Here is a 22,780-nt window from a genome sequence, read left to right as displayed (position 1 = left end):
TCTTTTCCTGCATTGGTGCTGTTAATTATGTTATGGCGAATGTAGTAGCAGTAGTATATAATATACTGTTATTAAAAATTATATTTTGCATATTTACTGTTAACTGTTTTCTCTGCATTTGATTACATGGGTAGTTGATGTTAGAAGGAGAACAGATGATTAGATCCTTTTTTTCTTCATTGTCAATAAATATTTCCTCCTTAATTTAAATGTACTAACCAAGCCTGCTTGAAAAATTACTAAATGCCTAAACAAACCATCACTATAAAACGTCTTACTTAGATCCAGGACCTTAAAGCAAAGGAAGATAGGGAGTAAAAGTGATTTTGATATCTCTGTCCGCTGAACTTGCCCACCCTGGCATCTTAAATAAATCAGAATATTTATAGTATGAAATGATGTATGAATGCCCCACGTGGGATTTTACTTGTGTAGCGTTCCTGGTACTTGAATGGAAAATTGAAGCATGTTGCTATGTTGCTTTTCATTTTGTAAAAAACTACTTTGTTTTCTGAAAATAATTTTTTCTTTTCCCTTTTTTGCATAATAAAAATCTCCTACCCTTTTTAATAGATGAATGAAGAAATGCTGTGCCAAGAATTTGGAAGATTTGGACCATTAGCCAGTGTGAAAATCATGTGGCCTAGAACTGATGAAGAAAGAGCCAGAGAGAGAAATTGTGGCTTTGTGGCCTTTATGAATAGAAGAGATGCTGAAAGAGCTTTAAAAAATTTGAATGGTAAGAATGTTTTTATTACCCATTTATACAATTCAGATATTTCTTTGGTTTGGAAAAGTATTTATAAAAACTAGGAAGGATTGGACCTGAAATGGAGAGGTTAAAATGCAAATTATTTCAACTCACCAGAAAGATTTTATTTGGAAACTTTTGAGAGTTAACAAAGTGACCTTTCATTTCTTTCTTGTAGGAAAAATGATTATGTCTTTTGAAATGAAGTTAGGTTGGGGTAAAGCTGTACCTATTCCTCCACATCCAATATACATTCCGCCTTCTATGATGGAACATACGCTTCCCCCACCTCCATCCGGACTGCCTTTTAATGCGCAGCCTAGAGAGCGGTTAAAAAACCCTAATGCTCCTATGTTACCGCCACCTAAAAACAAAGAGGATTTTGAGAAGGTAATTTTAAAAATGGACATAAGGCCGCATCTAATTTGTAAATACTAAAACTGTGGTAGTATTTCTTTTCAACAATTTTAAAGAAAATGTGTGTGTAATTCTGTTTGGCAACTTTTAAAGAAATAAGTAGATGTGTTCCCTGCCTTAGCCCGTGGAAACCCTATATTTGAAATACTAGGTCATGTTTTTATTTGTGGCTACCATTCCTTTTTTGACCACTCGTTAAGATTTTTTTCCTTTGTCCGGTGTTCTATCCAGATTTGCTTAAGTGTAGTATCTAAATTTACTTTGTTCTGAGAAAGTGATATTTTGTATTTGGTTAAGTGACATTTCAATTAGAAATTTCAATTAGAAAGACCTCCTAAGTAGTTATTGTTTGGATGGCAGCTAGGTCTGAGGTGTTAGAATATTTGAGAAGATTTATGTGGTTTTTAAAAAATAGTTAATCTAGTAAAAGCCAAGGGTGAGTATTTTCTTTTTAGTAAACAAAAACCAACTTAATTTCAGTTATAAGAATTTGTTGGTTCTATTATGAATTAATTACACTTAAAACGACAGGGCTGGTTTTAAAGGCTTGGGAACAAAGTAGCAAACTGTATGGTCAGAGGCAAACAGTTAATTATTTCACAAATTAAAATCTTTATCTGATAATTCTCAGTGTAGTACCTATTTCAGTGCATTGATGTGCATTCTGGCAGGAATGTTCTGATTCTTTGCATTTAGTGAACATTTATTGTTCACTGAACACATCCATTTGCATTTATGTAATTGCTTAGTGTATAATGACTTCAAATGCAGTGATTGCCTGCAAAACTTGTGATTAGATATGTAGTATTTTCAATGCATATGTATATTTTTGCTTGTTACTTGTTAACAATACTCACATATTCTATGTTTATTATCTGATGTGACTTCATATACAGACTCTGTCGCAAGCCATAGTCAAAGTGGTTATCCCAACAGAAAGGTACATGTTTTTCTTTATTATTACTGATCTAAATATAGACAATATCCCCTTCTGAATTTAAAAAGAAATGGTGTTGAGGAAAAGGTAGTATCTTGACTGAGCAATGGTTCCTTCCCAGTACTTTTTGGGGGGATGTGTGAAATTCAACTAACTTTTGTATACTGTGCAATTTTATGTCAATATCTTTTTTGTTTTTATTGTTACCACTGTAGGGAATGTTTATAGTTTGACTAGTTAGAATGTATTAGCTGTGATTTGGAGTCAGACAATAGACTATTGTTATGGGAAAATAAATGTTTTAAATGTATCTTAAATTTCAGATAACATTACAGTTTGACTCAATCTGTTGTTATTTTTTTCTTGTTTTCTGAATTATCTGCATATAATATATAACGTTGGTTTGAGTTCTCCTTACTGATGGCATAGCTTTGTTTTGTTTTGTTTTGTTTTTTTAATTGATTTTAAGAAGAAATTCCTATTATTGTCATGAACACTGGACATACTCGAAACTTTCTTTTCATGATAACAAAGGTATTTGGAATTCTTTTATTTTCCTTTCTTCCTTTTTTTTCTCTTTCAACACACTGTTAAAGCAGAAGAGTTCATGCTGTAGGTATGCTCTTGCTCAGTCAAGCTAAGCCTTTTCCCAAACACAGGAACACAACACTGGTTGAATAATAAATGAACACAAAAGAATACCAAATTCTCTTTGACATTGGCCTTGGTGAGCAACACCAGCTGAACTGTCTGCGGCAGCGGGGGACCAGGAAAACATCATGGGATGGATTGGGAAAGTATACAGTTTTTGACCAGACATTGGTACGATCGACTCCAATAAATGTGGTTTTATTATAACTGAGAGACAATTTTTTTTTTTTTTGTTTTTGTTTTTTTGGTTATTGTTGCCCAGAATAAGATAATTACCATTTTAAAATTAAATAATGCACTTTAAATATATCATCTTTTTGTACTACACTGTTTAATAGAAAAGTCACCATTTTTAAAATAAACACAATCCTTAAGGAAGAAGAATGTGATTACAGTTCTTTAGTAATCTTGAAATCAAGTTAATAATTAATTGTCAGATTTTGATTTTAAATAATCATGAAACATTTAAAAAATACTTATAAACTTTTAATTTTATCAGTTACAAGCCTGTTTAAAACTAAGTGGGTTTTTCCCCACTGATAAAAGCATTCACAGGATAGTATTTTTGTAGCATTCAAAAAAGCACATATCTAGTGGTAGCTTTACATGTATGTGGCTCACCGTATTTCTAAACAATTTTGTGTGTGCATTTTGCCGAAAGTCTTCACTCACCATTAGGATGAATCCTTTGTTTTTAAACTTGCTAAACAATTTTCCTCTATCTTAAATGCTAAAGTCAAGTTGCTTTTGACTTAATTCACACAAGTTTCTGGGTGTATAACGTTTGTCCACCTAGTAATTAGTCTTATACATAAAATTTCCCTTAGCTTTAATTTGGCTCATATCAGTGGGGAGTTTTGGAATTGAATCATAACTTTACATTATCTCCCTTCCTTCAAAATAATGTCATTAATCATATGAATGTTGAGGAACTGCGTATTTGCAGAGCAATTACTTCTGTGAAAGAAAAATAATTTTTAAATTTAAAATTAAGCAATGTTTTTAGTTTTTTGTTTTAACAATTTAGGGTTGAATTAGTAGTTTTAAATGCATAATTTCCCCTTTGTAAAGATTTAAACTGTGATACATTTTTTTTTTACTTCCTTTAGGGTTAAATTTTTTTCACTATGTAGAGATTTCATTTTAAGTAGGTTTGTTTGAAAGCTATGAGAAAACAATTATAGCCACCATGAGATAGATTATTTTATTGTTTATGTACTCTGAAATAGGGCATTATGGAGCCAAAAAAGTCTGTCTTATTCTATAACTATATATTTATTTACATTCTAGCAGTTATATGAATGTAATTTGAGCTGGGAATGCTAAAGGTGTAATTTAGTGTGTGCCATGTACCAAGAGCCAATATCCTTTTGCTTTTCCCGATTGTTATTTGCCAACTGTGTATGCTGGGGGACTGGTGAAATGAGAAATCAAAAGCAGCTTATAAATAAGCTGAGTCATTTTGAGCCCGACGCCATAATCAATGTCCAAAATTGTGTTTGGAGTCTAATAAAATATCACATGATTTTAGGACCCAGCTTCAGATAAAGACTTCCTATGAGTTCAGTCAATAAAACGACTGTACTAAAAAATTACTCACATATGTTTATTTTGGTATTTGGAAAATAATTGTTACAGAAAATGGGAAGGGCATCTCACCATGTGCCCCATTTTGCAATATTTTGGAAAGAGTAGTATAAGGCTTTGGCAACATAATTTCTTCATTGATTTATAGTGTATAGGCATACCAATCTCTCTTGTTTTGGAGGGAAAAAAGACAATATACAGGCAGAATTATCCATTTCATGAATCGTGAACTAGTTTGAAGTGTGGTCCAAAGGGATGTTGCCTCATTAAAGGTCAGATTTAATAAAAACTCCATCTGGTATGTGTACCAGAAAAACACAGGAGTTGGATGGATTTTTTATTAAATCAGGCCTTAAACTTGTTAGGTAGTTTTGCATTTTTATAAATTATAGTCATGGTTATAACATTTCAGTAGCACCACAAAAGTGCTTGGTTTAGGAATTTTTTTTTTTTTTTTAACTGAGATAGTGTGAATTTCTAGATGGCTGTGATAACATGCAGGCTCAAACTTACTGATTTTATATATCAATATTTGCAACTTTCCAATTAGTTGTGATTTATAATTTAATGTTTTACTTTTGGAAAATAAAATTAAGTGACATTTAGAAAAGTAAATATTACTATGAGGTTATATTGTGGTTTCCTACCCTCCCTCACCTTTCCATCCCCTCCCACTTCCCTACTCCCACTGCCCCACACCCTCTTAATGCACAAGGCATTAACGTATGCTCCAGGTTACTTTTTTGATATTAAATTTGGTGTTAGTCAGCAGAATAATCATTTTCTGCACAATTATAGTAACTTAGGTCAAGTGTAGTTTTATATAGTGGTAGGTCTGAATCCATTTTCTTTAACTGTGTTGTTGTTGTAGGAATTTGCTCGCCCTGATACATCGAATGATAGAGTTTGTTGTACGTGAAGGGCCAATGTTTGAAGCTATGATTATGAACAGAGAAATCAACAATCCTATGTTCAGGTGTGCATTTTTAAAAAATTGTGTTGAAATATATGTAACATAAAATTTCCCATTTTAGCCATTTTTAAGTATACAGTTCATTGTCATTAAGTACATTCACATTGTTGTGCAGCCATCACCACCATCCATCTCCAGAACTTTTTTCATCTTCCAAAATGAAACTCTTTACCTGTGAAACAGTAACTCCTCAGTCTTCTGGCCCCTTAGCCCCGGCAGGTGCCATTCTATTTTCTGTCTCTTAGTAATTTGATTAGGTAAACTCATATGAGTATAATCATACAATATTTATCCTTTTGTGACTGGCTTATTTCATTTAGCATAATGTCCTCAGGATTCATCTGTATTATAGCATGTATCGGGATTTCCTTTTTTAAGGCCAAATAATATTCCATTGTTTGTATTTGCCATATTTTATCTTCAGGCATGCAGCTTAAAACTACTTTTAATTTATTAGAATTAAAAATATTTCCAAGAATAAAGTTCTAAAAGTATGGGATTAGTTCTGCAATGGGATGGGAAGGCAGTTTTAGTAATCAGAGTAGAATGTATTGAGACCAATTTTCCATTAGATTTTGATTTGGTTAATTGAATAGTATTGTTTTTAGCATTCTCTAGGAGGAAAATACATTTCATTATGCTTTTCAGTGAAGGAATCATAAGTGAGATACAGTTGAACAAATGAGTTTTAAAATAAATTGCTTATCCTCTGAACTGTTACAGAATTCTAAAACACTAGTTTAACCCTAAATAGTATAAAATCACTGCTTTTGTAATTATATATTGGGAAAATCTCTCCATGGCCAGACACAGTATCTGCCATGTAAGTGTTCAATAAAAACGATCGTAAGACTCAGCATGATGCATGCCTTCTGATTATTAATGTCAGTCACTAAGGCAGTTTAGGACTGGAGTAAAGGAATGGGGATAGGTAGTGGATGGCAGTGGGTGAGGTTCTCTTTAGGGATCTTTATTTTTGTTTTATTTAGAACTAAATAGGCAAATAGTACTTCTCATTTATTTATATTTAATTGAAGATAGCTCTTTGTTGAAGAATATGGTATTTAATGTTTGTTTGTTTTGTTTAGGTTCTTATTTGAAAACCAGACACCAGCCCATGTTTACTATAGGTGGAAGCTTTATTCTATTCTGCAGGCAAGTAGAATCAATTACTTTGTTAATTTTGACTCTGAGTAATTAGACCTTTATAATAACTCTCTAAATGTTTGTTAGGGAGATTCTCCAACTAAATGGCGTACGGAAGATTTTCGTATGTTCAAAAATGGATCTTTTTGGAGGCCACCACCGTTAAATCCGTACTTGCATGGAATGTCAGAAGAGCAAGAAACAGAAGCTTTTGTAGAGGAACCTAGTAAAAAGGGAGCACTTAAGGAAGAGTAAGATATTTTTCCTTTCTATTATATATTCAGAAAAGTCACTGTAATGGTTGCTTTAATTAATGGTCTTGTTAAGATGTTAACCCTAAAATAAATTTTTTTTACTTGTGAATGTTTAAAATAGTAGCATCTTTCATCATGTGCTTTATAATTTTAAACATCTTAACAAGTATTGGTATATGTCCTGTTGTCCTTGACTTTTCTCCTGGTAAAATTAGTGATGATCTCTTAAACATGGTTGACTTCTTTCTTTAGCATTGGAGTACTTCAGATTCTTACAGAAATTATTGGGGGATTCCTAGAATTCTTGATTCTCTGAATGCAGCATAAAGAGGAAGAACTATTGTGTGGCTAGTGGGATCATATCGTGGCTATGCAAAGCCCCTTCATGGTAACTTTCACACTTCATTTACATTGTGTGGTGAGCTGTGAGATGGCCACCATGGAAGTATGTGTTGTTATTAGTCTCACTTAGCAATTGTACAGTGCAAGTAGCTGGTTGAAGAAGCAGAAACATATTAAATGTTCAGAGGACATCCTGTATACCTCAAGGGAAAAAATTGGCTAAAAGCATTTTTAGAATATATAATTAAATACAGACATACGTAGTTTTATCGTGCTTTGACTTACTGTGCTCTGCAGATATAGTGTTTTTTGTAAATTGAAAGTTTGTGGCAACCCTACGTCAAACCAGTCTGTTGTCATTTTTCAAACAGCATGTGCTTACTTTGTGTCTCTGTCACATTTTCATAATTCTCACAATAGCTCAAACTTTTTCATTATTATATCCATTATGGTGATCAGTGATCTTTGATTGTTTTGGGGCACTACGAACTGTGGTCTTATAAGAAGATGAACTTAATCAAAAAATGTGTGTTCTGACTGCTCCAGTGACTAGCTGTGTTCCCATCTTTCCCTCCCTTTAGGCCTCCCTATTTCTTGAGACATAACACTATTGAAATTAGGCCAGTTAATAATCCCACAATGGCCTCTTGCGTATTCAAGTGAAAGGAAGAGTCTTACTTCTCTCACATTAAATCAAAAGCTAGAATGATTAAGCTTAGTTAGGAAGGCATGTCAAAAGATGAGGTAGGCTGAAAGCTAGGCCTCTTGCACCAAACAGTGAGCCAAGTTATGAATACAAAGGAAGAGTTTTTAAAGGAAATTAAAAGTGATACTCCAGTGAACACATGAATGATAGGGAAGCAAAACAGCCTTATTACTGATAGAAAGTTTTGGTGGTCTGGATAGAAGATCACACCAGCCATAGCATTCCCTTATGCCAAAGCCTAATCCTGAGCAAGGCCCACTCTCTGCAATTCTGTGGAAACAGAGGTGAGGAAGCTCCAGAAGATAAATTTTGAAGCTAGCAGTGATTAGTTCATGAGGTTTAAGGAAAAAAGAAGCCATCTTCATAATATAAAAGTTCAAGGTGAAGCAGCAAGTGCTGATGTAGATGCTGTAGCAAATTATCCAGAAGATATAAGGTCATTGATGAAGGTGGCTACACTAAATCACATTTTCAGTGTAGACAAAACAGCCTTTTATTGTAAGAAAATGTAATTTAGCACTTTTATAGCTAGAGAGGGGAAGTCACTGCCTGGGTTAAAAGCTTCAAAGGACAGGCTGACTCTTATTAGGGGCTAATGCAGCTGGTGACTCTTAGTTGAAGCCAGTGCTCATTTACCATTCCAAAAATCCTAGGACCATTAAGAATTATGCTAAATCAGCTCTACCTGTGCTCTATAAATGGAACGACAAAGCCTGGATGACAGCATATCTGTTTACAGCATGGTTTACTGAATATTTTAAGCCCACTATTGAGACCTGCTCAATAAAAGGATTTTTTTCAAAATAATACTGCTCATTGACAATGTACCTGATCACTGAAGATCTCTGATGGAGATGTACAAAGAGATTAAGTTGTTTTCATGCTTGTTAACACATTATCCATTCTGTATCCCATTGTTCAAGGAGTAATTTTGACCTTTTAGTCTTATTATTTAAGAAATGTATTTCATAAGGCTGTGGCTGCCATAAATAGTGATTCCTCCAATGAGTCTGGGAAAAGGTCAGTTAGAAAGCTTGCGGAAAGCATTTACCATTCCAAGTGCCATTGAGAACATTTGTGGGCCAGGTGTGGTGGCTCACATCTGTAATCCCAGCACTATGGAAGGCCGAGGCAAGAGGATAGCTTGAGGCCAGGAGTTCAAGACCAGTCTGAGCAATATATTGAGACCCATCTCTATTAAAAAGAAATGAAAAAAAATTAGTTTCAGTTTTTTTGTGTATAAAATGAAATCAACATCAACAGGAGCTTGGAAGAAGTTAGTCCCTCATGGATGCCTTTGAGGGATTTAGGACTTTAGTAGAGGAAATAACTCCAGATATGGTAGAAATAGCAAGGGAACTAGAATTAGAAGTAGAGCTCAAAGATGGGACTCAATTGCTGTGATCTCATGATAAAACTTTAATAAATGAGGAGTTGCTTCTTAGGGATGAGCAAATTAAGTGGTTTCTTGAGATGGAATCTACTTCTGATGAAGAAGCTGTGAACATTGTTGAAATGAAAGGATTTAGAATAGGCATACACTTAGTTGATAAAGCAGTGCAGGGTTTGAGAGGATTGACTACAGTTTGGAAAGACATTCTCCTCTGGCTAAAATGTTAACAAACAACATCGCGTGCTGCAGAGAAATCCCCTGTGATGAGTCAGTTGATGCGGCAAACTTCATTGTTGTTTAAGAAATTGCTGCATCCACCCCAACCTTCACCTACCACCACCCTGATGAGTTAGCAGCCATCAGCATTAAGGCAAAACCTTCCACCAGCAAAAATACTATGACTCACTGAGAATTCAGATGATTGTTAGCATTTTTAACAAGAAAGTATTTTTAAAGTAATGTATACATTGTTTTTTTTAGACATACTGCTATTGTGTACTTAATAGATTATAGTATGGTATAAACATAACTTTTACATGTTCTTGGAAACCAAAAAACTTGTGTGATTCGCTATATTGCGATATTTGCTGTGTTGCAGTGGTCTATGACCGAATCCATATGCCGTTATGTACTTCACTGCAGTCTATAAATCTTAATACTTGCTGCATTGATTCATTGTCTATGAGAGCATTTGCCAATGGAGTGCGATACTATTTGAGTGTATTTACTTCTGAAGATGTATGTGCATAATCACTGTAATCCTAAGATCTGCAAACTCAGCTCATAGGCTAAATATGGCTGCCTCCTGTTTTGAAAAATAAAGTTTTATTGAAATACAGTCAGTCCCCTTCCGTACATGTTGTCTGGCTGCTTTGGTGCTATACCAGCAGGAGGATAGAGATCATATGGCCTTCAAAGCCTAAAATATTTATAATCTTTTTTTTTTTTTTTAATCTAGACAGGATCTTGCTTTGTCACCCAGGCTGGAGTGCAGTGGCGCGATCTTGGCTCACTGCAACCTCCGCCTCCCAGTTCCAATCTGTTTTCCTGCCTCAGCCTCCCGAGTAGCTGGGATTACAGACGCCTACCACTGCGCTTGGCTAATTTTTTTTTTTTTTTTTTTTGATAGGAGTCTCGCTCTGTTGCTGAGGCTGGAGTGCAGTGGCGCGATCTTGGCTCACTGCACGCTCTGCCTTCCGGGTTCCCGCCATTCTCCTGCCTCAGCCTCCCGAGTAGATGGGACTACAGGCGCCGCCACCACGCCTGGCTAATTTTTTGTATTTTTTAGTAGAGACGGGGTTTCACCGCATTAGCCAGGATGGTCTCGATCTCCTGACCTCGTGATCCGCCTGCCTCGGCCTCCCGAAGTGCTGGGATTACAGGCTTGAGCCACCGTGCCCGGCGGCTAATTTTTATATTTTTAGTAGGGATGGGTTTTCACCATGTTGGCCAGGATGGTCTCGATCTCTTGAGCTAATGATCCACCCACCTCGACCTCCCAGAGTGCTGGGATTACAGGCATGAGCCACTGCACCCAGCCAGTCTTTTCCTTTACAGAAAAAATTAGCCTGTCCTAATCCCAGGCAGAAGTGCTAAAGTAATAGACTTCCTTCAAAGAAGGGGAGTAAAGAACATGAAAATTCTTTAGTATCATGGGATGGTAAGAGTGGGGTGCTCTTAAAGACTCTTGAAGAAATGCCCATGATTTTAAATTTACTTAATTTGTAAGCGGAAAACATTGGTATCTTTTATTAGTTCTACGGAGTATTCTTTCTTATATATGTTCTTCAAAAAATTATAACAATTTTGGGGGACACAACACAAGTCAGACTTAACATATTACAGTCTTCAGAATTATTTTATGTGAGTAGGTTTTAAAGAAATTAGTTTGTGAGCAAAAACTACAATGGCATTTGAAATTGTATCTAAATATTTATAAGTTAAAACAATTTATGTTCAGACAGAGGGATAAACTGGAAGAAATCTTGCGGGGATTAACTCCAAGGAAAAATGATATTGGAGATGCAATGGTTTTCTGTCTTAATAATGCTGAAGCTGCTGAAGAAATAGTGGATTGCATTACTGAGTCGTTGTCCATCTTAAAGACACCCCTTCCTAAAAAGGTATGGGAATGAATTTTAAGAAAAGGGGAGATAGTTGATGTCTTTAGGGATTAGAAGTGGTTTCCTTTTTGCACAAAGAACTTGACTGATGAAATTTTTCCCATGCAGTCTTATGTTACTTCTGCTTGGATATTTAGGTTCATTAACATACAAGTTGCAAACAAATTGAAATGTAAATGAGTTAACAAATTTCATCCCTGCCAAAGTCATGGTTGTGGTGATAGTTTCATATAACTCTTCTAATTAGTAGCCATTATTAAATTATAGCTAAACATTAGCCTTATATTAACCTATTTTGTGTTATCTTTTGGTATTATAGATTGCCAGATTATATTTGGTTTCTGATGTTTTGTACAACTCTTCAGCCAAAGTTGCTAATGCTTCATATTATAGAAAATTGTAAGTATAATGATATAACTGATATTCCTGAAATAAAGTGTTTAAGGGTAAGGAGTTCAGAAAAGAGGATTGTTTTGTTAACATCCTCCAAGAATAAGAAATACAGTCAGCCCTCCATGTCTGTGGGTTTGTTATCCGTGAATTCAACCAACCACAAATTGAAAATATTTGAGAAGAAAAATTGTATCTGTACTGAACACGTACAGACGTTTTTCCTTGTCATTTTCTAAACAATACAGTAATGAAAACTCTGCACAGCATTTACATTGTATTAGGTATTGTAAGTAACCTAGAGATGATTTAACACATGGGAAGATGTGGATAGGTTACAGGTGAATATTATGTCATTTTCAATCAAGAACTTGAGCAACTGTGGATTTTGGTATCCATGGAGGGTCTTGGAACTAGTCCCCCCATAGATACTGAGGGAAGACTAATTTGAATTTCTTCATGGTTTGTAGAATTTTTTTTTAAAAATTGGCTTAAACTTAAGCTAAATTACCAATATTTTGGAAAGATTTTATATCATATCACTTTCTTAGTTATTGACAGTAGAACAAATAGGTGGTGTTAAAGAGAACTTTATTTTTATTGCATATCTAGCTATTCATATAATAAATAGAAACAGTGTATATACTGGCAGACATAAGAAACCAAAGACATACTATTAACTATAGAATCTGCATTCTCTTCTGATCCTCAGCATATTGATTTTAGTTAATTGCTAATGTTTCCTAAGGCAAAAGGAAGTTATGTTGCTGTATTATAATTAATATATAACTTAGCCGGGCACAGTGGCTCACACCTGTAATCTCAGCACTTTGGGAGGCTGAGAAGGGCTGATTACCTAAGGTCAGAAGTTCGAGACCACCCTGACGAACGTGGTGAAACCCCCTCTCTAGTAAAAATACAAAGATTGGCCAGGTGTGGTGGTGTAGCCCTGTAATCCCAGCTACTCGGGAAGCTGAGGTAGGAGAATTGCTTGAACCTGGGAGGCGGAGGTTGCAGTGAGCTGAGATTGCGCCATTGCACTCTAGCCTGGGTGACAAGAGCCAAACTCCGTCTCAAAAAAAAAAAAAAAAAAAAAAAAGTGTAACCTTTTCTCAGTTCCCCAGAGCTCTCTTTCTGTGTTTATTTTTTGAATTAGGCAAAGGGAAGCTTTTCCCTAGGAAGTTGCTCTGAAAAGAAATTTAGAGATCTGAGTCCTACTCTTATGTCTGCTATTAGTTTTTTTGCCTTGGATGAGTCACTTTTCTAAGTTTTCTGTTTTATAAAATAAAGAAATTGGATGAGATGGTTCAACATATCCTAGATGTAACGTTTCTTGCTTATAAAGGGAGATAATAGGGACTGTTGGGGAGTTTGTAGGAGAAAAATTCAGAGTAATAAGAGTTAAAGCAATTCAGTTACGGTTTTAGAGTTTAAACACCTAGTTTTTTATTTTTAATAATTTCTTGATTAATTCATAGGTATTTTAAGTTCAGGAGGGGTTTTCGTTGGCTGGCATGCTGAAGGGGAAAGGAATTTTAAACAGATTTTATTTTAAAGAATATATTGTTTGAATTTCAGTTTTGAAACAAAGTTATGTCAGATATTTTCAGACCTCAATGCCACCTATCGTACAATTCAAGGCCATTTACAATCTGAAAACTTTAAGGTACGTTTATTGTTTTACTATTTTTGCCCTAGTGTTTTAAATGGGTCGGGGGAGAGGGCCTTGAAGGGCTAGAAAAGTACATAAGACAAGTATGAGACATAAAATTAAAACTTAGATGTTGCAGAAGTTACTCTTTTAAAATTCTGTCATTTTTGTTTTTATCAAAATCAAAAATTTAAAAGATACTATTTTGACAGTAATTTAATTTTAGTTTTTAGTTTTAAGTATTGTTTAAATATTATAAATGTTAGTCTTTTTTCATAAAACAGCCAGAAGAATCACTTGTTTTGTAATGGTATATACTATTTGGCTGGATTAAAGACATACATTTTAATCATATTTAGAAAGTCTACTCTGTTACCAATTTTTTTATAACCTCTTAAGCTGTAGTCCAGTATTAAGAAAAGCCAGGTGGAGTACTTTATTTATAATTGACTAAGTAAATATGCTTTCATGGGAAGATGACTTTTTTAAGAAAAATTTTTAGTTTGGGAAGATGCCCAGTGACCCCACCATTTAGGGCATTCAGACAACTCCCATTTTTAAAGTTTTTGACCTTAAATTTTGACCATAAGTTAGAATTTTAAAAAAAGTTTAGGGAAGATACAGAGTAAAGTGTTAACCAGAATTAGGAATTACTTTACTGGACCATAAGGGGATTCAGGTCAAAACTTGGCTACTTTGGTTTTAAGTTTTCATAAGTTTCTATGTAAGTCTTTCCTGAATGTGGCTCATGTGTAGTACTAATGGTATGGGAGCTGACCTTAGGTGGTAAAGAGCAAATAATTACTGTTTATTTTTCATTATATTTATTTTTAGGGTTTTTTTTTTTTCTTTTAATTAGAAGGTGACATTGATTTTTTTTAAAAAAATGGTAATATATAGTAATTTTCTTAAAAAATGTCAGTTTAAAGGCAAATTTAGCAAATCTTGATGGTCATTCTCATGAACTGAAATTTGAGACATATAGCCCAAAATAAAAATTTGTTATCTGTTTCCTATTTATTTAGCAACGGGTGATGACTTGCTTCAGAGCATGGGAAGATTGGGCAATTTATCCAGAACCATTTTTGATCAAACTACAAAATATTTTCTTAGGACTTGTAAATATTATTGAAGAAAAGGAAACAGAGGTAGGCACTCTGTATTTGGTTGTTTTTAAAGTTCGTTTCTGGGGTGGAGGTTTCTTGGAATTATGCTACGTTACATATGCGAGGTATATTTCTTTCTGAAAAATATCTGTTGCTTACCACTAAATAGTGGATTTTTATTGCTGGAACCCAGGAGTCAAAATTACATATAGCAGGGATTCTCTCTCTGTGTCCTTACGTGAAAATTGATGAGTGGTTTTTTATTTAATGACCTAAGACTTATGATATTAACAGTAGAAAAAAAGCAAGTAATAGAGCAGTATATATGTAGCATGACTTTATTTTGTTAAAGATAGCTATATAAGTAAAATATGTGCATGAAAAGATGCATCACATGATAGCAGATATACACCACCGTTCTGTTGTTTTTCTTTACCTCCTAAATAATTACTGAACCCTTAATGTTTAATTCTGCCTTACTAGTCAAGCTACTATGTTTTCACTTTCACTCCTGCAGGGTCTTCCTAATTGACCTTACTGTTGCAACCCACATGGTCCTTGTTTCAGTTTCCTAAATGTGTGTTTTCACCTACCATTGGCCTGTATACATGTCCTTCCCTCTTTCTGGGATTTATCTTTACCTGAGATCCTTCAGATCTCAGCTCAGATATAACCTTAGAGAGCCTTCTCTGACCTCTTTAAGTGAAACTTATTATGCTAATAGTATGATATGCCTTTTTGCTGTAGCAGTTACCATAGTTACAGTTAAGTATATATTGTTGTGATGATCTGATTTCCTGGTTCCCCCACCCCCCCAAAACAACAACAAAAGCCTTTACTAGGCTCTGTAACAGGGGGACCAAATTTGTTTTTGCTCATCATTGCCTTACATGGTACCCGGCACCAGTGAACACTTGGTAAATATTAGATAAATGCCCAACTGACTGCTTCTTTAGCAAACTGGATGATAGAATATATATTCTTACTATGTTCTTACAATGTACCTTGGATTGTGGGTATCCTGGTATGTTGGCTTGTACTGGATTACAAATTAATCTTAACAAGCAGTGTGACTTCAGCAAGCAAAGGAAAATGTTATAATAGTACACATTTCCATAGGATGTTCCAGATGACCTTGATGGTGCCCCCATTGAGGAAGAGCTTGATGGTGCACCTCTGGAAGATGTAGATGGAATTCCTATTGATGCTACTCCCATTGATGATCTTGATGGAGTCCCTATAAAAAGTCTTGATGATGATCTTGATGGAGTGCCTTGTAAGTTCAAATTTCAAACTGATTAAATCTAGCTAATAAGTTTGGTGACCAAAACTCTAATTTCCATACATGCTGATATGGCAGAAGGTTATAGTTTCTCATGAAGGTGTCAAGTTAACTATTTCTGATTTTTTAAAAATTCAAATACCCAGTAATACATTTATTTGTATGCTATGTATATAAAAGATCAAGAAGAAGCATTTTTTCTGGTCACATTTCTTTGCTGGGACAATCAGCTTTCTATAACATTAGCAAGTTTCTCTTTTTGTCTTAATTATCAGGAAATTATAGGCAAAATCTTGTGTTCAATTATGCATAATCCTGGGTACCTGGTTTTATCAGTTCTGTATTATTAGTCTTTCTAACCTACAACTTCAGTTTTCCTAGCTGCCTAGAACCATTTCGAAAATAGGAACTGTACACAGCTCTTTGGTACATTTGAATTATATGTTTAAATATTGAATAATGTATGCAGTTTTGTAGAGATTAGGTAAAGGTATTAAAGATTTGTTTTACTTCTCAACTTCTTCACTTGCTTAATATATTACTAACCTGTATTTTCTGAATTGATAAATATATACTGTTAAAAATTTTGCCCTCAGATGCAGAGGATTGATTTAGTCATAGTCCTTGTTCTCAGGATTACTGTTTGTCCATCCGTGTCCTTATTTTACTTTGCTTTTTAATAATATGGTGAACACCCATGAACGTAATACTTCGCATCATCCCCTAGTCGTCAGGGTTAATGGCTTATCTTTCTCTAATAGTGGATGCAACTGAAGACTCAAAGAAGAATGAGCCTATATTTAAAGTTGCCCCATCAAAATGGGAAGCTGTGGATGAATCTGAATTGGAAGCACAGGGTGAGTAAAAGTAAAATAAGTATTTTTACATTAAGTACTTAATAAGTTATTTATTGGTGTGCTTGTATGTATGTTTTCCTTTTATGTTTTATAACACATTTTAACCTTAATACTCATTGTTATCGTATTTTATGTCTAATGTACACTTTTATTGTGGTTGGTGTTGCTGTTACAATTTTCTTAGGTCCTTCAGTTTGGAGGCTTTGAGAGTAATGAGATATCACTGAAAACCTTTCAGGTTAAGGCATTTTAGTAGTAAATGTAGATAGGAAGCTGTACCTACGTAGAAATCTACATAGAGGTCAGTTTCAGAGAAACTTTTTGATTTGACCCTACCATAATGCTAGACTGATTAGATGCCATTTAGACCTGTCTCTCACTTACTTAGACCTGTATCCTAGTGCTAATAATCTGTAATTGTTACTATTTGTAGGTTCTAATGAAATCTTAATATTCAACACAGAAACATGGATGACATTATTCATCACTTCATGAATTTGAATTATACTGTAGGTGTGAGGAAAGAAATTTGGCATATAAATAGCTATTTAGATAAAGGAAACTTCTGTAATATAAACTTTTCAGTTCTAAAGCTTGAGCTTCCACTGTGCTGCTGCAAAAATGCTAGTTTACCTCATGGAATTACATCCTCGTTTTCCTTCTGTTCAGCTGTTACAACTTCTAAATGGGAATTATTTGACCAGCATGAAGAATCAGAAGAAGAAGAAAATCAAAAGTAAGAATCTAAGTTCTAAATTTACTGTTTCTTGTTCATATACATTCCCTTTTTCATTAAGAGATATAGTTGAAATAATAGTGAAGTGGAAAACTTCACTTTTGCTTTCTGGTCTTGATGGATCTGATTTCATTTTGCTTGTGAGTTTTTTACACTGGGTTACATTCTCACTTTGTAGTTACTAATTGGTCAACTGCATTTGTTTCAAACCTTTGCCATCAAATATTGTTTTGGACTCCACAAAAAGTGGTTTTTAAAATGTGAGTAGGAAAGGTTATACTCCTTTCTTTTGGATTGTACATTGCTAAGAAAAATATTGCATTATGGCCATTGTGTTATTTAAATATAAACCTTTCAGAAGAACTAAGAATAAATACAAAGGAAAAAAAATCTTTTCTTTTGAAATATAGAGAAATAATTTTGATTTTGCTGTTTGGTAATTACCCCAAAATTGTTTCTGTATTTGACAACTCTGCTCTTAGATTCTCCTGCAAGTTTATATTGGTAGTTTTTAGGAAGTGCTTGACACTTTTCAAAATCATTGCAAAGGGAGTTGATTTTTTTTTTTTTTTTTTAATGAGTAGAAGAGATGGTTATCACAAACACAAAGCACAGGTTACTGTCTTTTAAAATTTTGCATTCTTCTATTGTTCTCAGATGGAAGTGGGAACAAAGAGAAAGCCCCTGTGTGTCCTAGCACAATATGGGCATTTGTGTGGATTTAATAAATGGGTATTTGGATTGATGGGAAAATGTGATCAGTCAGCAGGCTATAGAAACACAGTTTGATAGGATGGTGAATACTTGTCTACAGTGATGTTTTTCCAGAAATGTTGGTGTGATTAGAACAAGTCAGCAGTGATGATGACAAAATATTTACAAAATATAGATGTGGCTTGCTAATGGAAATAGCTATCTGAGGCTGTTTAGGAATACACGAATTGAGAACAGTTTAGTTCAGTTTGCTTTAAAACAGTGGTTTGCTGAACCCTTTTTATGTTCATGATCCTATGATTAGTAACATCATTTTAAAATCACTGCTTTAAAAGTAGTATATGTACTCATAAAATAATTATTTAATTTTATTAAATTAATAATTTAATTTATTTTTTATTGAATTATACTGTAGGTGTGAGGAAAAATTATACTGTAGGTGTAGGGGAAGGAAGGATAGAAAAGCCATTGAACTGAAAAAAGTATTGTTTCATTAGTTTTATTTCTAAAGGTATTAGTTTTTTTTTTTTTTTTGGCATAAAACTGATATTTGTGTTAATGTTTGGAATATGAGTACATTTTAGCATTGATGTTGAAATAATCATACAATGATGGAAGCCTGGATCACCAGAAGTATAATTTTAGATTTTTCATTTTTCGTAGGAATTCTCGGTAAATCATGATAATGTAAACATAACTGAAAGTACAAAGCAAGGAAAAAAAGCTTTTGCGCAGCTTCTGATCCTTGAAATTTTCTCATGCCTCACTACTACTCTCTAGTGGCTGAATCCTAAATGCCTTTTTACTTAAGGCTGATTTTGTAACTAGTAATTATTGTATTTTGTGGCAATATAGTGATTTGTGGCAGAAATGTGATTTTTAAAGCACGTTTTGGAGAAAAGTTACAAAAACCAATTTCATTTGTATCGAATACTGTATGGGTTTAGAATCTTGAATTTGCATGTCTTTTTAAAGAACAAGAGGAAGAAGCTATGATATGATTTGAACCTCGAATTGTGACTAAAAGCTAAGGCCAAAACCAGTTTAGAAAAACTGCTTAAGCCTTGAAAAAATTGTAATAGCAATTTAAAATATTTACATATTTTAAATCATGAATAGAGCTCATTTAAAAAGTCTTAAGTAATATGGTTAAATGTTAATGTTCAACCATCTAGACCCTTTCTGTGTATATAAAAACATGCATAGCTCTTTGAACGTAAATGATGTAATACTACTGTACATACTATTCTGTGACACGTTTTTCATTCAGTGTCATTGGTATTATTCCATTTTAATCTATTTACCTGTTCTGTGTTCATCTATGATTGAAAACAAACATTTGGGTAAGCATACAAGGATGTTTACCAAAGAATATTTGAAATTGCAAAAGAATTAGAAAAAATTTTACAGGCTAGAATTGGTTAAGTAATCAATATCTGCTGTATTGTATTTTATAGTAACTGTGACTCAATTTAACAAAGTCATGTCCTTATTGACTCTTCTAGAATAATTCTTCAGTAAACATCCCTGTTTACGTAAACAGACATACACTTCAACAATCTAAAAGCATCTGAAACACTTGTAAAATTTTATGTACCATAAAACAGGAAATTCTTGTGTTTAAAAAAAATTAACTAAAAACTATATTTAGGAAATTACTGACAAATCAATGAGAAATATTAAGTAAAACTTTTTTTCCAAAAAGAATATTTTTAAACTGTTGGTTTGGACTTTTTTCTTCCTTAACTAATATTGTATTTAGTTGTACCCATATGGTGATATTAATGATTTGTGTGGTTCCGAAGATGAAGTTAGTAAAATATTTTAGTAATGTCTAGAAAGGACCTTTGGTTGAGATATTTAAAAACTAGTATCAGAATTTTCTCAGTATCATATCTTTTCTGATTCTGAATTGACAGCCTTTCTTTTTATCTGCCTGGCGTAAATTTTTCTGTCATACAAGGAAGGTCTTATTACGTAAGACTTCAATTAAATTTTATTTGGAAAGAATTTAATTATAACTGTTTTTACATTGTTAGGAATAATTCTACATGTGTATTAAAAGGAATCTCTCTGCTTATTGTAGAATGTCCTTAGTACCCGAATACTAACATAGAAGGGCTTGTGAGGTTCAAGTATTAAAGGCAAAACAGCGTTTGTTCTAGGTTATGCCAGTAATGTTGTTATCACAGTCAACATTGTTTGTAGGAATTTTGTTTGTATATACATAAACATTCTGAGTTTGTTTGTACATGGGTATCTTGTTTTGCCCAGATTTATTTGCCAATAATACATACACACACACAACCCAGTCCCAGAATGTAAAATATATTTTTTAAAAAACCATTCATTCTTTGTGCTTCAAGAACGTTTTCTTAATCCTGTACTAGCATTGATGACCAGCTTTACATATAGTTGCCTGTTTGTGTTTCCACTAGACTGCTTCTGGAAGGACAGGAGAATTTTTCTTCTTTGTATTCTAAGTGACTTACTCATGATAGTCTCTCAGGTTTTTATTTTCTTCCTGTCTGACCCAGAACCAGTGCAACTTTCAGAATCAACTAAAATGTGAATACTGATATTTGCTAATATATAAATGCATACATTGCTTTGTTATTAAGGTTATGTGCTAATCAGGTAAGGTCTTTACCAGCTGTATTGATTATTTCATAGTAACTGTGACTCAAGCTCATATATTTTCTAGATTGATTATAGGCTCTGCTGAAGTTACTAAAGTCTCACATATAGCTTTTTAAATTTTTATTTTCATTTTGATAGTTTTTGGGGTACAAGTGGTTTTGGGTTACATGGATATATTATTTAGTGGTGATTACTGAGATTTTAGTGCACCTGTCACCTGAGCAATGTACACTGTACCCAATATATACTATAGTCTTTTATCCCTCACCCCCCTCCCATCCTTCCATGTCCCAGAAGTCCATTGTATTATTCTTAGGCCTTTGCATCCTTGTAGCTTAACTTTCACTTATAAATGAGAACATACAATATTTGAATATTGTTACTCACAATATGAGTGAAGTAACTCGGGAATGGAAAACATGAAGCTTCTTGAAATCACTCTGAACTGTGAAGTATGCAGAAACTAGATTATTCGTTTCATTTAACTGCTGCAAGGAAAGTTTGTTGCAAATGGAAGGCACACAGATAACATAAGCACAATTTATTAAAGTATGCTTATGTTGAAGCTCACACATTTTCTGTGGAGGAAAGAAGTGTTTTATAAAATTGTCTATAAAATATTGATCAAATATTGTGCAAAAAATGCTTGAGGTATGAATTGTCCTATTATGTTTTGGTTGCATTTTTAAGCTCTAAGACAATGAAAAATAAAATAGGTGGACTATAAAATATAGTACACTCTTGCTGCCTTGAGATATAATGTATTCTGCTTATTTCTAAAGTCAAGAAGAAGAAAGTGAAGATGAAGAAGATACTCAAAGTTCCAAATCTGAAGAACATCATTTGTACTCTAATCCAATCAAAGAAGAAATGACTGAGTCCAAGTTCTCTAAGTACTCTGAAATGAGTGAGGAAAAACGAGCCAAACTTCGTGAAATTGAGGTTGGTGTTGCAGTGAAACTTAAATTACACTTTATTGGTTTTTCACTTTCTCCACCAAATTAAGCTGCCTCATTGCATTATATCTTAGTGCATATTGTTCCCTCTCTCTGCTTAGAACTCTTCATACCAGGTGACTTTTCTTCAGGCCTCTTCAACCATCTCTTCACTGACAGTAGCCTTTTCTTACCCTTTTGGACTTGCTTGCTTCTTCCTATTTACTTCTGTGTGATTTTGTATGTATTGTGAGTTATGTATGTGAATGTGTATTTTGTTCGTTTGCTTACTTGCTTATTTAATGTCTTTCTTCCTCATTAGGCTGTACTTTCCATGAAGGGAAAAGACCATGTCTGTTTTCTCTTCATCATTGTATCTCTAATACATGGCACATAGGAGATCCTCTGAAGAAATGGATTCTAATATATAGATTATATGTGTATATATATACATGTAATACATTATATGTCAGGTACTATGAGAAATCCATTTCATTTTGAGTGTTCATAGTATGTAACTAGGAAAAAGTAAAATATTTTCTGGCATGTTCTAGTTATGTTTACATTTTATTAGGCTCATTTTTAATGTCTGTACCTGTAGTATGGAGGAGAGTAGACATTGAGTGGGTCTTTTTTGTTTTGTTTTGTTTTGTTTTGTTTTTTTGAGACGGAGTCTCGCTCTGTCGCCCAGGCTGGAGTGCAGTGGCCGGATCCCAGCTCACTGCAAGCTCCGCCTCCCGGGTTCACGCCATTCTCCTGCTTCAGCCTCCCAAGTAGCTGGGACTACAGGTGCCCGCCACCTCGCCCAGCTAGTTTTTTGTATTTTTTAGTAGAGACGGGGTTTCACCGTGTTAGCCAGGATGGTCTCGATCTCCTGACCTCGTGATCCGCCCGTCTCGGCCTCCCAAAGTGCTGGGATTACAGGCTTGAGCCACCGCGCCCGGCCTTGAGTGGGTCTTAATACTAAAAAATGAGGAAATGTATAGAAGAGCCCAGACTATCTCAGGCGGACATTTCCCTCCCTTCCCCGCCCCCCCCGCCCCCCCCTTTTTTTTGAGACAGGATTTCTCTCCGTTGACCAGGCTGGAGTGCAGTGGTGTGACCATAGCTTACTGCAATGTCAAGCTACCAGGCTCAAGAGATAGCCTCCGGAGTAGCTGGGACTACAGATGTACACCACCAAGCCCAA

At 34.3% G+C, this 22,780-nt stretch overlaps 1 protein-coding gene across 5 annotated transcripts in view; it reads left to right on the top strand.

Annotated features, from left to right (window-relative positions):
* U2SURP (U2 snRNP associated SURP domain containing) overlaps positions 1–22,780 on the top strand; it is a 58,275-nt gene that overhangs the window by 21,376 nt on the left and 14,119 nt on the right. For 4 of the 5 annotated variants that reach the window (XM_010381301.2, XM_030929306.1, XM_010381299.2 and 1 more), the window contains exons 11-24: positions 574–739; positions 930–1,141; positions 2,065–2,108; positions 5,215–5,319; positions 6,405–6,471; positions 6,550–6,713; positions 11,118–11,280; positions 11,600–11,679; positions 13,249–13,336; positions 14,347–14,469; positions 15,547–15,703; positions 16,471–16,566; positions 17,236–17,302; positions 21,439–21,598. In XM_010381301.2, coding sequence (XP_010379603.1) covers positions 574–739; positions 930–1,141; positions 2,065–2,108; positions 5,215–5,319; positions 6,405–6,471; positions 6,550–6,713; positions 11,118–11,280; positions 11,600–11,679; positions 13,249–13,336; positions 14,347–14,469; positions 15,547–15,703; positions 16,471–16,566; positions 17,236–17,302; positions 21,439–21,598 — 1,692 coding nt within the window. The remainder of the gene's footprint in view (positions 1–573; positions 740–929; positions 1,142–2,064; positions 2,109–5,214; positions 5,320–6,404; positions 6,472–6,549; positions 6,714–11,117; positions 11,281–11,599; positions 11,680–13,248; positions 13,337–14,346; positions 14,470–15,546; positions 15,704–16,470; positions 16,567–17,235; positions 17,303–21,438; positions 21,599–22,780) is intronic. The other variant, XM_030929314.1, reaches the window with a different exon arrangement.

The sequence above is a fragment of the Rhinopithecus roxellana genome, chromosome 1, assembly GCF_007565055.1.
Source record: "Rhinopithecus roxellana isolate Shanxi Qingling chromosome 1, ASM756505v1, whole genome shotgun sequence".
NCBI classification, from domain to species: domain Eukaryota; kingdom Metazoa; phylum Chordata; class Mammalia; order Primates; family Cercopithecidae; genus Rhinopithecus; species Rhinopithecus roxellana.
This window is presented reverse-complemented; position numbering and strand designations above follow the sequence as displayed.